Source organism: Staurois parvus, unplaced genomic scaffold, assembly GCF_062004578.1.
Source record: "Staurois parvus isolate SC_StPar_1 unplaced genomic scaffold, SC_StPar_1.0 ptg000360l, whole genome shotgun sequence".
NCBI lineage: Eukaryota > Metazoa > Chordata > Amphibia > Anura > Ranidae > Staurois > Staurois parvus.
In genome coordinates, this window is record NW_028318156.1 from 599,215 (window position 1) to 617,655 (window position 18,441).

The window sequence follows — 18,441 nt, forward strand, 5'->3', positions numbered from 1 at the left end:
CCAAATTATGCAGGGAAATCACTTTTGTGCAGGATACAGCAAGACTTTGACAAAATAGCAGGTTGGGCATCTACAAAGCAGATGAGGTTCAATATTGAGAAACGTAAAGTTATGCACTTGGATGCCAAAAATACACATGTAAAGTACATATTAGGAGTGGCTTCCCTGATAGAATTGGTGATGGAAAAGGATTTGTGGCTGCTTGTAGACCAAAGACTTGGCAAAAGCATGCAATGCCAGGTTGCAGGTAACAAAGCTAGCAAAATGTTTTCGTGAAATAAAAAAAAGCGTATGATCCATAGATAAATCAATAATTCCACCCTTTTCCAAAACAATTATTCAGCCACATTTTGAATATACAGTTCAGTTTTGGTCACCTATCCCCAGGATATATGTTGAATTAGAAAGAGTTCAGGAAAAGGCAACAAAATTATTAAGGGGTGCCGTGTTTCACCCACCTGTGTACCAATCAATCCTACTGTTTAAACTTAATTTTCCAAAAGTATACATATAAATCAAGTGATACTGGAATTACATCAAATACTTATATATAAATGTGCAAATAAAGATCCATCAACAGTCCAAAAAAAACACTTGAAAACTTCCCAAAAGAAATATCCTTCAGCAATGTTAATGATTATTCCAACACCTCTTGTGTCCCCCAAAAAATTATATCCAAATGTGATGACAGATCCCCTCCACCAGATATGCTCTCACCTGGTTTATAACACCAAACCGCTAGGTGAGGTCATACATAGTTTGTGTCCTTCTGTTAGGACTGATGCTATTGTCTGGTTTGGATGAGTCTGTGACAGTAAACACACAGAATCTGGTTACAGACAAGCAAGAACTTTAGGGACAGTTCCACTTAACAAATGAACGGGAAGGCACTCACTGTTTCGTACAACCTGAGAATGCAGCAGGTTCTAATGCACCAACAGTGTCTGTCTAAAAGGGTGGAATGCGGCCTGCTCAGTTGAGCCCCAGTGGGGAGGATTCCAATGTAGGTTGACATGTTCCTCACATGTTCCTACTCATCTGGAACCTCTAACTGCTAATAATCACTTTCCCTGATAGACGGATGCTCTTTCCCCACACTATCCACTTTGCAAAATGTGCGCCAAAACCTGGGGACAGGGACCTAAAAAGACTCTGTTGACCCAAGTGTCATGCCTTCAGCATATGCTTATGTCATGTCCTTTGTTAGTTTATTATACTATGGAATGTAAGGTAAATTGTAATATCGTCATCAAGTGGCTCTTTTGCATAATTACAGTTTTTTATAGATTATTTTCTGTAGTTACACATATTGTTGCCTAAAAGCCACTGTAGTTTTCCCATCATCCTATGGTCTTCACCATGAGGTCTTAGAGACATTTCCTAGCAGCCATCTTACATCTCCTTCAGAGGACTCCACACTTATTCAACTGCAGTTCTGTCGTCAGCCTATCGGAAACATTGCTGGTATGTTTAAAACCCTTTCTAGTTAGACTAGTGTATCAGGACTGTATATTTTGTATATTGTATACACTGATTGAAAGTTATTTATTTCATTTGTAGTTTTATTTTAACTCCCCTGCAATAAAAGTTGAAAAGAGGACCTAGCGCCTGCATCAATGAGTTGTTAAGGGAGGAGGGTTATCTGTCTGTCTAATTATACCTCAGCCACGTATAGTGAGGGCAGGAAACCATAGAGAAACCAGGTATCACCTGACTTTTTTCTCAGCTGTAGTACTACTCCGGTTGAGTGCCACCTGCAGTGGAGTAAGCAGACTGCACCTCCTAACACGTTTAAGACAGGATATGATTACAATGTACAGTTATATACAGGGGATTCAAGAGAAGGACACACAAACATGATTTGAGGTTTACATTCTCTGCATTAAGGTAAAAAACTTTTATCTGTCTGTGCAACCCCCCTCCCACCCCCGCCCCAAACACTTACCTGACACCACTCGATTCAGTGCTGTCCCAGTCAGCAGCCCAGCTCTCCTCTCTAGCTCCTTTTAAAAATGGCACAGGCAGCAGTGGAAGACATTTGCTCCTGCTACTGTCAGTAAAATCCATTGACAAGGAATGGGGGGTGGGGCTAAGCCACACTCTGTGTGTGGGCCCCCACAGGAAGTGGCTTCCTATGAGGGTACACTTAGAAGAAGAGGAGCCAAGAGCGCCTGCAACGCTAATTAAAAAAAATAACCTTTACAATCCATTTAACCTTAGATTGCGGAAAGGGTTCTTTACTATAAAGTAAGCAGCAAAAGCAGTAAAAATGTCTACCTTTAGAAAGTAGAATATACAGAATTGTTAGAAAAAAATCACACATGCCTAGGTTGAACTGAATAGACTTTTTTTCAGCCTTATAAACTGTGTAACTATATAACTATGTAACCTGCTTTGTGTATTGCATCTCAACAGATCACACACATTTCAGTAGCTTGGGGCTGACATCACCTTTGACACCTCAGATCGGTATTTCTCTGACTCAGAATAACAGAGCGCAAATAGTGCCTGGAATCCCCTTACAAGACCAAGATTTCTCAAAATATGCTACAATAAAAACTTCAGGTAAGGACTGAAAATATGAACAACATAAAAGGGTAATAGAGAACAACAGACTCAGGACATGAATCAATTTCCCCACAGTGATTTAAATGTAAATAGCCTTGATTAGTGGAAACCTGTTCTGGATTAAATATAAACTCTATTTGACACCTCCTTCAGAAAATGCTAGTTGCCTAGCTTTTGTGATAGTATTTTGGATTTAATACTTTTGGTCACTGAGATAAAACAAGTATGCAGATTTGGTATACTGGCCAAACTTTTTACCTGCTGCACGCTTTTTCCGGGTTGGTAAAGGTTCATACTGATTCTGAAGTTCAGCATGGCCAGAGAGAAATGTCCAGCTAAACATCCCATAATGCTTTGCAGAAAGCCATCATTGGCCAAAGTTTTGCATCTGACCTCTGGTCATGTTAGCTGACTGACAAAACTTTAATCACTGATAGTCTTTGGCCAAATCCCAGCCCACAAACTATAAAATACTGCATTCCCAGCAGCACTTTGTGATTGTAATGGAGCTGACAGTATTGCAAGGAGAGAGAGGTCTACTTTGCTTTTAGTACCTTTATTGGTATTTGGGTTTTTCTAGGTGATTTAATATTTTCTGGTCTGTTGTATGTTTTTAATTTTGTTGGGGTGTTTTATTTATTTATGTTTTAAGGGGTCACCAGCAGCAGTCTGAAGTTCTTGGTGACACAGCAAAAGCTGCTCTTTGTTTGCAGCATAGCGCCGCATAATATCACTATACAGTTTAATCTTCTGAAGCACAACACTGTTTTTTTTTTTTGCACCAAAGCACTACATTCCCCATGTTCCCCATTCTGTTGTCATAGTTGTTAAATAAAAAGTATGGAATAACTCCAACATTAACAACATGTCTGAGAAATCTAATGGGAGAGGTTATTCCTATGGAGCTATTAAGGGGTGAGCAGCATCCAGATCAACAGGCCAAAGTGGTTGGTGGGTTGCAGCATCAAGAGACAGGGCACATGTGCCTTTCTTTTCAGGCAGTATGCATGCTATTCAGCATGATCATGTGGAAGAAGTGGCAGAGTGGCCAAGCCTTCAGGATCTTTTTCCTTTGTCTCTCTCAGCCGGAGATCAGCAGAAAGCCCTCTCCAGCTCCTCATCCACTGCTACTCCTGCCATTGCTCTGCAAACTGGCTTGGAGGAGACGGCAAAATTATTAGCTCGGCTGGAGCAGCGGCTGACAGCAAAAGAGCCGCACTCTTCCTCCTTCCAGCTTATCCCTTTCCACCTACAAGATTTCCCATCAAGCAGTCTCAAGTGATAAGGATGACAGCATTTCAAGAGATGTCAGACATTTACCTTATGACACTTCCAGTGGGGAAGAGGATAAGCAAAGACCAATACAGAGTAGGGGCAAGCGTGGCTTGCAAACATACTCCTATTCTGCCAACTCCACCCTGGTATCTCCAACCTTATCACCAAGCAGGCAGCCTTCTGTGCTCTAGCTGCTGGAACATAAGAAAAAGCAGCCCCCTCCCTCAGCTATCCTCATGTCCAGCAGCCCAATGCCAGCTTTGTGAAATTGCAGGCTTTACAGCTGCTGCTGTTCCAGCTGGCGGCCTGTGCTATAACAAAGTGGCAGGTTTCTGACTCTACCATCATAGTGGAAGGTAATGTTTCCACTTTGCTGGACCAAATGGTCAGCTGCAGATTCCATCTGACCACAGGCACTTTCCCCAAAACATATGGGCAGGGACATTATCTTGTTCATGGCCCGCTAGGTCATTTTGCTGTGGCCAGGAAGGATGCAGGATGGGGCAAACTGCTGGAGCTGATTGTGCCCTTCCAAGTCCTAACACCTGGTGACAGTGACAGACCAGTGACCTCCACCCACTCCGCTTCAATGCCCTCTTCTGAGTTGTCCTTGGAACCACCAGTTCCCCCTAAGCAACAAAGCAGCTATGCAACAACTCTTTACAAAACGATGCAACACAGTTTTGAAGCTGGTATACCTACAGGATAGAAGGGACTAGGGCAGAACTTCTGGCAGGTCAAAAGCAGGCTAATCCCATGCCATCTTATGCCAAGAAAGGTTGTTTGTGACCATTGCACCAACCTCCTGTCTGCCCTGCTGCAGATAAAGTACCTGGAAAACGAATTCAACCTTCATGCAGAGCTAATTACTAGGGATGCACCAATGTAATTTTTTAACACCGAGAATGATTACTTTTTTTAAAGTACTCGCTGATACTGATTACCGATACCTAGTGCCTATGAAGAGTAGGTAGAGGGGTAGTGCGATATGTGAAAACATGCAATTTTGCACATTACTGCACTGCACTTGGTGTGAGCAAGCCCTAGGGCCTGAGGTCAGTAGGGGGCCCTATAAGATGCCCCTGGTACATTTGATAGGATTTTTTTTGGGCGTGGTTTGAGTGTATAAAGAGTAGGTAGAGGGGTGGTGCGATATGTGAAAACATGCAATTTTGCACATTACTGCACTGCACCTGGTTTGAGCAAGCCCTAGGGCCTCAGGTCAGTAGGGTGCCCTATAAGATGCCCCTGGTACATTTGATAGGCTTTTTTTGGGTGTGGTCCCATGATCCCCTATTGCTCGGGTCTCCATGAGTTGTCAGTCCCCTCCTGGCAAGCCCTAACATGTACTCTGTGAGGCAGAGTTCAGTTGTCTGTAGGTTGTAAAGCCCCCTTCCCCCCAAATCCCCCCTCTTAGCACAAATCCCCCCCCCATACCCCATCCTAGCACAACCCCCTACATCCCACCTCCTAGCACAACCTCCCCTTTCTAGCTCAACCCCCCTAAACCCCCCCCTAGCACAATCCCCCCTCCTTGCAAAACCTCCCCCTCCTAGCACAACCCCCTAAATACCCCCTCCTAGCAGAACCCCACCATCCCAAATCCCCCACCTAGCACAGAACCCCCCCCCCCAAAGAAGGGACAGCTGCCCTGGGTGCTCTTGTATTATGTTAGGTGGGGGGACACCACAAGGAGATTGGGGGGAGGGGATTTGTGTTGGGAGGGGGGCATTTAGGGAAGCAGCAGGAGGTAAGAATTGTTCTAGGAGAGGAAATTTGGGAAGGTGTGCTAGGTGGGGGATTTAGGGGTGTTAGAAAGGGTAATATAGTATGGGTAATTTGTGCTAGGAGGGGAAATTATTTTGGGGAGAAGGGAATTTGTGCTGCGGGAGGGGGGATTAGAGTGAGGGGGAGAACACTTGTGCTCGGAGAGGAAATTTGAGTGGTAGAGGATTTGTGCTAGAAGGGGGGATTTCTTTTGGGGGTGAGGATTTGTGCTGGGAGTGAGCATTTCAGCATGATGGTTGATTTGCATTAGGAGGAGGGGGATATTTATGCTCAGGGGCTAAGAATGCAGATTAGTGCTCAATATTTTTTGTTGCGGGGGGGGGGGGGGTTTGCTGACACATACAGCCTGGGGGGGCTCACTTTGATATGTTAGCCCTAGGCTCTAGATGACCCTAGGTCTCAGCACTGAGTAGCAGTGACCATAACAGGATTTTATTTAACTGCTTCCCGACCGCCCTATAGCAGATATACTGCTACAGGACGGTAAAGGTGCGCAAAATCACGTGTATATATATACGTCCCGACCGGTGATTACCCACCAGCGTCCGGTGATTGCCCAGCATCTCCAATGGGGAGGAGAACTGTATGTAAACAATACAGTTCTCCTCCTTGTCAGCTCGAGGATACTGCTTTGGATGGCTGTACACAGCACAGCCATGCAAAGCAGTGTGATTACAGTGTAAAGCACACACACAGACACAAGTAAAACAGCACACATCACACAGTTAACCCTTTGATCGCCCTCATGTTAACTCCTTCCTGCCCAGTGCCATTAGTACAGTGTCAGTGCTTTTTTTAGCACTGATCACTGTATTGGTGTCACTGGGGATGTTAGTGACACCGAGTCAGTTCCCCCCAGTGTAAGAATGCCCGCCGCAATCCCACTATAGGTTGCTGATTGTTGCCATTACTAGTAAAAATAAAAAATAGAAAGAAAAATTCCAGTATCTATACTGCCATTTGTAAACGCTATAACTATCATATAAACCAATTACTTTACACGTATTGGGATTTTTTTGTAGCAAAGACATGTAGCAGAATACATTTTGGCTTAAATTTATGCGAAATTTGATTTTTTTTTTATTGGACATGTTTAGTAGCAAAAAGTAAAAAATATTGTTTATTTCCAAAATTGGCGGTCTTTTTTTTCTTTATAGCGCAAAAACTAAAAACCGCACAGGCGATCAAATGCCACCAAAAGAAAGCTCAATGCATGGGAAAAAAAGGACGTAAATTTCATTTAGGTGTCACTTAAAGTAACGCAGCGTCATAACGCAAAAAATGGACGGTCAGGAAGGGGGGGGTAAATCCCCAGGAGGGCAAGTGGTTATTGTTAGCTGTAAACAAGCACATACTGGAAAGATAAAAACACTTAACTGTAAGAGGGCAAATTTTCCAAGGCTGAGGGCTGCTCTCCAAGACATAGACTGGGAGGGAATATTGTCATCGATGAACTCAGAACAGAAATGTGAATTCTTCAAAACGACTGTAGCAAACACACTGCAAAATATATTCCCATGGGTAACACATTTCAAAAGCTCATGGCCAAAGTTTAAAAAGCTATAAATGATAAGAAAAGAGCTTTTAAAAAATATAAAAATGAAGAAAAGCTATAATATTTTTGTTACAAGGAATACAACAGAGTATGTATGAAATATATTACCCGCTTAAGGACCGCCCACAGTACATTTACTGCTACAGGGTGACCCCTTTGCACAGTATGACGTATATATACGTGATTCATGTTCCCGTGGTTTTCGCGGCCCGGGGGGGACTGTGCGCCCCCTCGCCGACCCGTGGGTGCCGAGATTTGATCCTCAAGGGATCAATCATCCGATTTAGGCCAGTGATGTCTGGCCCAAGTCAGATGGTTAATCCCTGTCCTATCCTGTCCTGTGTTGACAGTTACACAGGTACAAAAAGTGATGAAATCTCTCTCTGGGCATATTCCGTCCTAGAGAGAGAAGAATCAACACAAATTAGAACACTCTAGGACACAATTAACCCCTTGATTTCCCCCCCCCCCCCCCAGTTAACCCCTTCACTGACCTGTCACCAGTGTCATTAGTACAGAGTACAGATTTTTTGCTGATCACTGTATTAGTGTCACTGGTAATTTCAGATAGGTCTAGCATCAGTTGGGCCGGCCATACATTATACAATTTTCTTGAGATTTTTGGTTTAGATTTACCAAAAACCATATAATAGGAGGTCAAACCTAAACAACACTTTCAATTGTATCCAATTAGGCAGGCTCTTGTAGTACATAGTTGAAGGTAAATCTAAAGGAAATTGGGCAGAAAATGGACAGAACATTGTTTAGTGTATGGCCAGCCTTAGCGCCCCTCCCAGATAGCGTCAGATTGTCTGTCAGTACACCGGTCATCACATTTAATCCCTTGATTGCTAGGAACACACTCACATATACAATAAACGTCCACTGCTAGTATAGTGTCTGAATAGATCAATATCTTTGATCAGATCAGCACTATACCAGCGATCACATTAGTTTAGCGTCCCAAAAAATGCAGCGTTAGCGGGATCAGCCCTGGCACCTGCCAGCACCTGCATTTAGCCCCTACGCTAACCCCCCCACTCCTTCTTCCCCAGCAAGTGCAGTGTCAGTAGGTCACTGTCACTTGATACATTGCACACAAAAGCGCAGTGTTCGCAGAATCAGGCCTGATCTCTGTTAGCACTTGCCGGTAAATGTTTTGTAGCGGTTCAAGAAGTCCCTGAAAGCCAGGTGCTCTTTTTCCCATGAGTCGCACTACATACCTATAACTTTAGTGGCCAAAATATCCAACGAAAGGTACACTAGTGAAGAGGCCTACAGGATTCTGAGCATGTCATGTGAGAGCGAAGGGGAAGACTCAGTGACAGAATCCAACTCAGAATGCAAACCTGTAGACAGCAGCAGCACCCTTACAGATAGCTCAAATGATGGAGAAGAGGTCCCTGCTAAGATCAGGCGTACCCAACCCCATTTCTAGGTTGCTGAGATGTTACAAACGCAGGATGACTCTCATATGCAGCAGATTGCCAGTACTAGTGCCGCACTACCTGTTAGTGAACTGGCGAGCACCAGCGGCCTAGTATATCCTGGTCTTTTTTATACCAGCACTGCAGTATCACTTGTGACGTGGCGAGTCCCATAAGTGCAGTACAACCTGGTGCGGTGGCGAGCACAAGTAGTGTCCCGCAGCCACCAAAAATCACACACAGGCCCTTAGAGCCCCTAGTGTTCTTCTGGACGTGCTTGCAAATCCTGATTGGCAGCCCACAAATTCTGCAGCACCTGTACTTCCCTCATTCACTGCCCAACCCGGAATTCAGGTGGAAACAGCAAATTTAAATACTCCCATTGATTTTTTGGAGCTGTTTTTCACAGAAGATCTGTATGCATTGATTGTGGATCAAATCAATTCATATGCACAACAATTTATCGCCACCAACCCAAATTTAAACCTTGCCAGAGCATTCGCATGGAACCCCATTAGTTTCTGAATTTAAAGTTTTTTTGGGGCTAACCCTCAACATGGACATTACTAAAAAAAAGTCAATTGTGGTTGTATTGGTCCACAGACCCAATTCATCATATGATCATGTTTTCTGCTGCCATGGCCAGGAATAGATATGAGAATATAATGCGTTTTATGCATTTCAATGACAACACACTGTCGTTCTCGAGGTGACCCTGAATTTGACCAGCTCCACAAAATTCCGCCCCTGGTAAATCACCTTAACCAAAAATTTGCAGATGTCTATACTCCCCAGCAAAACATCTGTGTTGATGAGTGCCTCATTAATTTTTCTGGCCGCCTTGCATTCAAACAATTTATACTCAGCAAGCGTGCCAGATATGGGGTCAAGATATATAAAACCTGTGGGAGGGCAACAGGCTATACATATAAGTTTCGGATTTACAAGGGAAAAGATAGTCACGGGGAGCCCCACGGATGCCTAGACTACATGGGGAGCAGTGGCAAGATAGTTTGGGACTTGGTGTCATCCTTTTTCAAATTGGGGTACCACTTATACGTGGACAATTTTTATTCAAGCATACCACTCTTTAGACATTTGTACAATCTTGGAATTGGCGAATGTGGCACCGTGCGACTTAATCGCCGGGGCTTCCACCAATGGCTTGTAAATACCCGTCTTAGAAAGGGGGAAAAAGCCTGCTTGAGAAATGAGGAATTGCTCGCAGTGAAGTGGAAGGACAAACAGGATGTTTTCGTCCTGTCTTCCATTCACGCAGACATGACCATCCAAATTACCATGGCAGTTGGTGTTCTTGAGAAGCCCCTCTGTGTCCATGACTATAACCTTAACATGGGAGTGGTGGACTTCAACAACCGGATGATGAAGCCGTACTTAATTTCCCAAAAAGCCAGACGCTGGTACAAAAAAGTGTCTGTTTATTTCAGTTGGTTCTATACAACGCTTTTGTGCTTTACAAAGCAACTGGACAAAGTGGATCCTTCCTATAATTCCAGGAAGAGGTCATCATGGCCCTTTTGTATCCAGAAGGTGCTATGCCCCAAACCCCGATCACAGATGCAGTTAGCCGACTGCCTGAGAGACATTTTCCTGAAGCCATTCCTGGTACCCTAACTCAAAAGGAACCCCAAAATAGATGTGTTTGTAGCGACATGGAATTAGGTGTGACACCCACTTTTTTTGTTCCTCCTGTTTTGACCAACCTGGTCTCTGCCTCAGGGACTACTTCCGTCGCTACCACACACTAGTGGAATACTAGTATAGGGTACAGCAGGGTACATAATTACACAGGGTCTCGAAAGATGATAGGTAGTCAGGAAACTGGCTATTGCATTTGGAGAGACCCCACAATCTGTTTTAACCACTTCAAGTCCGGACACTTTTACCCCCTTCCTGTCCAGGCAAATTTTCAGCTTTCAGCGCTGTCACACTTTGAATGACAATTGTGTGGTCATGCAATACTGTACCCATATGAATTTTTTAGCATTTTTTGAGACAGATAAAACTTTATTTGGGTGGTATTTATTCACCACTGGGATTTTTATTTTTTACGCTATATAAATGAAAAAGTCCCAAAAATTTGAAAAAGGTGTTTTTCTTATAAAATTTTGCAAATAAATAATCTTTCTTCATCAACACCCTCTCAACCTGTCCTCACCGGCTCTTCTCCACTTTCAAATCCCTGCTCTCTCCTCCCCCACCTCCACCTCACTCACCGCCCACGAGATTGACTATCATTTCCAAAACAAGATTGACGCAATCCGTAAGAACATTGTCAACTCACAATCTATCTCTCCACCTAGCCCCCCTCCCTCCATCAACCCCTCAACCCTCCCCTCCTCCGACCTCATAGCCGCACTACCCCCCACTATACCTAACGCCTTGCACACTATCACCTCCCCAACACTCCACTCCTTCAGCCCAGCTACCACTGAGGAGGTCTCTAAGGTCTTCACTGAAGCCGCCTCACCACCTGCCCCCTGGACCCTATCCCCTCACAGCTCCTCCAGTCACCCCCCCCTCCATCATTCGCTCCCTCACCCACATCTTTAATCTCTCCCTCTCCACTGGCACTTTCCCCTCCCCTCTAAAGCATGCGCACATCACCCCCATACTCAAAAAACCCTCCCTTGACCCCAGTGACCTAAACAACCTTAGACCCATCTCCCTGCTACCATTCACTTCCAAGCTCCTTGAGCGCCTGGCCTACAATCGCCTAAGCGCCCACCTCACTGATAACAACCTCCTTGATCCAGTACAGTCATAAAGGCTGTAAAAGCAATAATTTCTCTTTCTCTCTGGCTGCATTCTTGCAGCCATTGAGAAATACTGTGAGAGCTGTGATTGGTCACAGCTTGTCACATGATACAAGGCTGTTGTGAATAGCCTTGTACCATGTGACCTCTGTTATCATTCACAGATTTCACAAGTAGTAAGCAATGATGTGCCGAATACAGATAGCCGAATGACAGCTTCACGGCGGCCATCCAATTCCGGTATATATCTCATATGACGTCCTACAGAGCGCGCCCTCCCGCAAGTCCCCGGGTGCACGCCCCCTATCTTCATGATCACTGTGTTCTATGTACACAGCTGATCACGTGATGTGGTAAAAGGCCACTGTGATTGATGATCAGTGCCCAGCAGTGCCACCCACCAGTGCCTCCCATCTGTGCCCAGCAGTGCCGCTCACAAGTGCCCAGCAGTGCCACCCATCAGTGCCGCCCAGCAGTGCCGCCCATCAGTGCCACCAGTCAGTGCCCAGCAGTGCCACCAGTCAGTGCCCAGCAGTGCCGCCAGCCAGTGCCGTCAGTGCCACACATCAGTGCCGGCTGTCAGTGCCCATCATTGTTGCATATCAGTGCCATCTCATCAGTGCCGCCTATCAGTGCCCATCATTGTTGCATATCAGTACCAGCTCATCAGTGCAGCCTATCAGTGCCACCTCATCAGTGCCTCCTATCAGTGCCCATCAGTGCCTCCTATCAGTGCCCATCAGTGCTGTCTATCAGTGAAGCCTCATCAACGCACATCAGTGAAGGAGATAAATGACCTGTTTGCAAAATTTTATAACAGAAACAAAGAAAAACTTTTTTTTTCAAAATGTTTGCTCTTTTTTTGTTTATAGAGCAAAAAATAAAACACCCAGTGGTGAGTACATACCACCAAAAGAAAGCTCTATTTGTGTGAAAAAAATAATACAAATTTAATTTGGGTGCAGTGTTGCATGGCCGAGCAATTGTCACTCAAAGTGTGACAGCGCTAAAAGCTGAAAATTGGCCTGGGCACAAAGGGGGTATAGGTACTTGGTAGGCAAGTGGTTAAACTTTAACTGTTTAAAAAAATAAAAGTAAAAATAATAATAAATAAAAAGTACAAATCCTGAAAAAAAGTAAAAATTTTAAAAACCAAAAATAGTTTTTTCTTGTTGTCATTGTTACTGGTCTACTGTTACACTTTTACTGTTTTTTTCTTACTGTTTTATTGTTAACCATTGCTGTTTTCTTTGCAGCAATGCTTTCCGCATAATGCATCAACCTATTTATTCTGACAGCAACAGGAACTTGCTCTCAGAACACACATCAGTCAGTGTGGGCAGTGCTGTTGGATGAGATTTTTCATCCACAGTTAAAAAAGCATATATGCCGAAGCATGGGGGCCTGGGATGGCCAGTGGGTGGATGGCCCCTATGCTTCGGCATATATATATTTTATAATATTTTTTGGCACATTTCATGTGTGCCCACCATTAGAAGTGGGTGGATGCAGGGATGTATATTCTAATGGTGGGAATACCACACGCTTTTCCTGGCAGAGATATTTCAATATAAAAGTTGTTCTATTGAGTTACAGTTTTATTGTTAACCATTGCTCTTTTGTTTGCAGGAATGTCATTCAACTGCAGTATCGACTTGTTTATTCTGACAGCAACAAGGTCTTGCTCTTAGAATATACTTAAATAGGTGTTTGCAGTGCTGTTGGATGAGATTTTTCATCCGCAGTTAAAAAAAAGAGTATACAGTTGCAGTTAAGAATATTGCAGCACGTTTGAAGTTTGCAAAAGAGCACCTGGATGTTCCACAGCACTACTGGCAAAATATACTGTGGACAGATGAAACCAAGATTGAGTTGTTTGGGGAGAACACACAACACTATGTGTGGAGAAAAAAAGGCACAGCACACCAACATCAAAACCTCATCCTCACTGTAAAACATTGTGGCAGAGGGAGCATCATGGTTTGGGGCTGCTTTGCTGCCTCAGGGCCTGGACGGGTTGTTGTCATTGATGGGAAAATGAATTCCAGAGTTTATCAAGACACTTTGCAGGAAAACGTATGACCATCTGTCCGCCAACTGAAGGATGGGTGATGCAACAGGTTAATGACCCAAAGCATACAAGTAATTCAACAAAACAATGGCTGCAACAGCACAGAATACGCCTTCTGGAGTGGCCCAGTCAGAGTCCTGACCTCAACCCGATTGAAATGCTGTGGCGTGACCTTAAGAGAGCGATTCACACAAGACATCCCAAGAATATTGCTACACTGAAACAGTTTTGTGAAGAGTGGTTCAAAATTACTCCAGATCATTGTGCAGGTCTGATTTGCAACTACAGGAAACGTTTGGTTGAGGTTATTGCTGCCAAAGGAGGGTCGACCAGTTATTAAGTCCAAAGGTTCACATACTTTTTCCTCCCTGCACTGTGAATGTTTACATGTTATGTGCAATTAAACCGTGGCAACATCTAATGTTTGTGTAGTATTATGTTCAGCAGACTGTGTTCTTCTATTGTTGTGACTTAGATGACGTTCAGAGCACATTTTATGCCCAATTCATGCAAAACTCCACGTAATCCCAAGGGGTTCACATACTTTTTCTTGCAACTGTATATGCCGAAGCATGGGGGCCTGGGGTGGCCAGTGGGTGGATGGCCCCTATGCTTCGGCATATATATTTTATAATATTTGTTGGCACATTTCATGTGTGCCCACCATTAGAAGTGGGTGGATGCAGGGAGGTATATTCTAATGGTGGGCATACCACATACTTTTTCTGGCAGAGATTTCTTCTCTTATTTTCATTCGGCCCACAGGCTGCATTAAAAAAAATAACAGCATATACACCCAACAAGGAACGGCAACGTACTGGTACATCACTGAACTTTGAGTGGTTATACCAGGATGATGTCAACAGCTGCAGGCATCATCCTGGTATTGTTTTTATCAGTTGGCAATCGGCTTTCATGTAAAAGCAATCGTAGTGGCTAATTAGCTGCAGGATTGCTTTTACAAGCAGCTGAAGATGCCCCACTGCCTTCCACGGCCTTCTCGGGCAGTCCTGTGCCATCGGGGGAACCTAAGAATATAGCCGGTGTTTCTGCCAGTTGACCATAAAGCTGATTGGAGTCTGGAATGGTGCCAATCATCTCTATAGTCTAAGAAATCAGTAGCTACTAGCATTTCATCACTTAAGTTTCGCAGGATATAAACAGCGCCATTTGTAAATTGGGAAAGCATCTGATCACACCAATCTTGGTGAGATTAGATAATGTAAGGGCAGAGGAGATATCTAGAGTCTGATAGACTCCAGATTTCCCAAAAAATAATATATGACAATAACCATTGAAGTTATAGGAGATACGGTATTTACATTCCCTGTGATAGCATTAAAAGTGATAAAAAAAAATGAAAGGGACAGTGTAAAAATAATTAAAAAAACAAAATAGCTTAGGAAAAAAAGAAAACCCTCGCCTCCCCACATGAGCGCACCTGTGTGTGCGAGCGTTGACCCTGTGTCAGTATGTAAACAGCAGTTGCACCATGCATGTGAGGTATTGCCACGAATGTCAGATCAAGGGCAGTAATTCTAGCACTAGACCTCCTCTGTAAATCTAAAATGGTAGCTTTTAAAGGCTTTTAAAGCGTTGCCTATGGATATTAAAAATGTATGCAGTTTGTCACCATTGCACGGGGCATGCACAGTTTTAAAGCATGTCATGTTTTGTCATGTTTGGTATCTATTTACTTGGCATACCATTATCTTTTATATTTTACCAAATAATTGGTATCTATTTACTCAACATAGCATCCTCTTTTAAAAGTTACCCAATAACTGGCCAATATATTGTGTTTTTGTGCATTAAAATAAAAAAAGTGTATTTTTAAAAAAAATAGTGTTTGAAAAATCGCTGCACGAGTACTATGAGACATAAAAAATTGCAGTACCCACCATTTTATTCACTAGGGCAGGGGTCCTCAAACTTTTTAAACAGGGGGCCAGTTCACTGTTCCTCAGACCGTTGGAGGGCCGGACTATAGTTTAAAAAAAAAAAACTATGAACAAATGCGGACACAGTACAGGAGATGACCAGAGACTGCGGACATACAACGGCGGCGGGAATACTGGGCCAGCCGCTCCATAAGACGCACAGACATTTCCCCCCAAGTGTGTCTTATGGAGCGAAATAGTGCCCCATTATTGGTGTCAGTGGGAGGAATAGTGCCCCATCATTGGTATCAGTGGGAGGAATAGTGCCCCATCATTGGTGTCAGTGGGAAGAATCATGCCCCATCATTAGTGTCAGTGGGAGGAATAGTGCCCCATCATTGGTGTCAGTGGGAAGAAACGTGCCCCATCATTGGTGTCAGTGGGAGGAATAGTGCTCCATCATTGGTGTCAGTGGGAGGAATAGTGCCCCATCACTGGTGTCAGTAGGAGGAATAGTACCCCATCATTGGTGTCAGTGGGAGGAATAGTACCCCATCATTGGTGTCAGTTCGAGGAATAGTGCCCCATCATTAGTGTCAGTGGGGGGAGAAATAGTGCCCTATTATTGGTGTCAGTGGGGGTAGGAATAGTGCCCCATCGTTGGTGTCAGTGTGGGAAGGGGATAGTGTCCCAACATTGGTGTCAGTGGGAGGAATAGTTTCCCATCATTGGTATCAGTGGAAAGAATAGTGCCCCATCTTTGGTGTCAGTGGGAAGAATAGTGCCCCATCTTTGGTGTCAGTGGGAGGAATAGTACGTCATTGGTGTCAGTGGAGGGGAATAGTGCTCCGTCACTGGTGTCAGTGGGAGGAATAGTACGTCATTGGTGTCAGTGGGGAGGAATAGTGTCCCATCATTAGTGTCAGTGGGAAGAATAGTTCCCCATCTTTGGTGTCAGTGGGAGGAATAGTACGTCATTGGTGTCAGTGGGAGGGATAGTGTCCCAACATTGGTGTCAGTGAGAGGAATAGTGTTCCATCGTTGGTGTCAGTGGGAGGAATAGTGTCCCATCATTGGTGTCAGTGAGGGGGATAGTGCCCCATCATTGGTGTCAGTGGGGGAAGGAATAGTGTTCCATCGTTAGTGTCAGTGGGGGGTGGAATAGTGCCCCATCGTTGGTGTCAGTGGGGGGAGGAATAGTGCCCCATCGTTGGTGTCAGTGGGGGGTGGAATAGTGCCCCATCGTTGATGTCAGTGGAGGGAAGAATAGTGCCCCATCGTTGGTGTCAGTGGAGGGAGGAATAGTGCCCCATCGTTGGTGTCAGTGGGGGGAGGAATAGTGCCCCATCGGTGTCAGTGGAGGGTGGAATAGTGCCCCATCGTTGGTATCAGTGGGAAGAATAGTGCCCCATCGTTGGTGTCAGTGGGGGGAGGAATAGTGCCCGATCGGTGTCAGTGGGGGGGAGGAATAGTGCCCCATCGTTGGGCCATAGTTTGAGGACCCCTGCACTAGGGTGTCTGCTTTAAAAATATATAATGTTTGGGGGGTTCAAAGTAATTTTCTAGCAAAAATACAGAATTTTTTCATGTGAACAAAAAGTGTCAGAAAAGGCTTGGTCTTCAGGTGATTAGAAAAGTGAGTGATGTGTGGCATAAACTTCTAAAATGCCCCACCCCCCCCCCCCCCAAAATGACCCCTTTTTGGAAAGTAGACACCCCAAACTATTTGCTGAGAGGCATGCTGAGTCAATAGAAGAATTTATTTTTTTTACCACAAGTTTTTGGAAAATGACAAAAATAAATGTTTTCTTTTACACAAAATTGCCATTTAAATAATTTATTGATCACACATGCCATGGGTATATGTGGAATTACTCACAAAAATACATTCTGCTACTTCTCCCGATTATGGAGATACCACACGTGAGAGACTTTTTGGCAATCTAGCAACCAGTGGTGGTGGTGCTCCTATCACCGCTGAGCACCTTCCAGGTCCTCCCTAACCCCCCCTCCCTAACCTTCTCCTCCTTCGAGGCTCACTGCATCCGGCTCTTCACCCCCACCCCCCTAAGGATCGCAGTGATCTACATGCCTCCCGGATCCATGCCCCGCTTCCTGGATGACTTCGCTGCCTGGCTTCCCTTCTTCCTCTCCTCTGAGCTACCGACTATCATCCTTGGGGACTTTAATATCCCCATGAACGACAACAACCCGGCTACTTCCCAACTCCTCCACCGAACCTCCTCCTTCGCGCTCACACAGTACACTCAATCCTCCACCCACATCAATGGGAACACCCTGGACCTCGTCTTCTCCCACCTCTGTACCCTCAACCATTTCACTAACACCCCCTTCCCTCTCTAAGACCACCACCTCCTCACGTTCTCCATCTCCCCTTCCCCTAACTCCCCCCCCCCCAGAGCGCCAAACCATCACCAGCCGTAACTTCTGCAACCTGAACCCGGCCCCCCTCCACTCGGCTGCCGACCGCCTACACGACAGCATCCTTACACTGTCATGTCCTGACCTAACCACCATCACGTACAACGACTCACTATCAGCTACCCTAGACTCTCTGGCACCCCTAACCACACGCAACATTAAACCTAGACCACTCCAACCATGGCATAACGACCATACTAAATGCCTCAAACGTCCCAGTCGCACGCTGGAGAGACTATGGCGCAAAACCAGGTCCCCTCGTGCGTTCTCCCTCTACAAATCTGCCTTCCTCACTTACACCTCCTCCCTCCACGCCGCCAAGCAGGCCTTCTTCGTAAACCTGATCAACACCCTCTCCACCTGCCCTCGCCGACTCTTCTCCACCTTCAACTCCCTACTCTCTCCCCCCCCTCCTCCACTCAGTACCTCGATTACCGCCCACGAGATTGCCACTCATTTCCACAACAAGATTGATGCAATCCATAAGGACATAGTCAACTCCCAATCTACCTCCCCACCTAGCCTCCCCCCCCCATCTCCCCCTCATCTCTTCCCTCCTCTGACCTCGCAATCGCACTGCCCCCCACCACACCCAAGGCCCCGCTTACCGTAACCCCCCCAGCACTGCACTCCTTCAGCCCTGCTACCACTGAGGAAG

At 45.0% G+C, this 18,441-nt stretch overlaps 1 protein-coding gene across 1 annotated transcript in view; it reads left to right on the top strand.

The window, feature by feature from the left end:
- Positions 1–18,441, top strand: part of LOC149456543 (protein shisa-9-like) — a 179,534-nt gene that overhangs the window by 145,346 nt on the left and 15,747 nt on the right. The window contains exon 3 of the mRNA XM_089684849.1: positions 2,416–2,565. Within this exon, the coding sequence (XP_089540975.1) occupies positions 2,416–2,565 (150 nt within the window). The remainder of the gene's footprint in view (positions 1–2,415; positions 2,566–18,441) is intronic.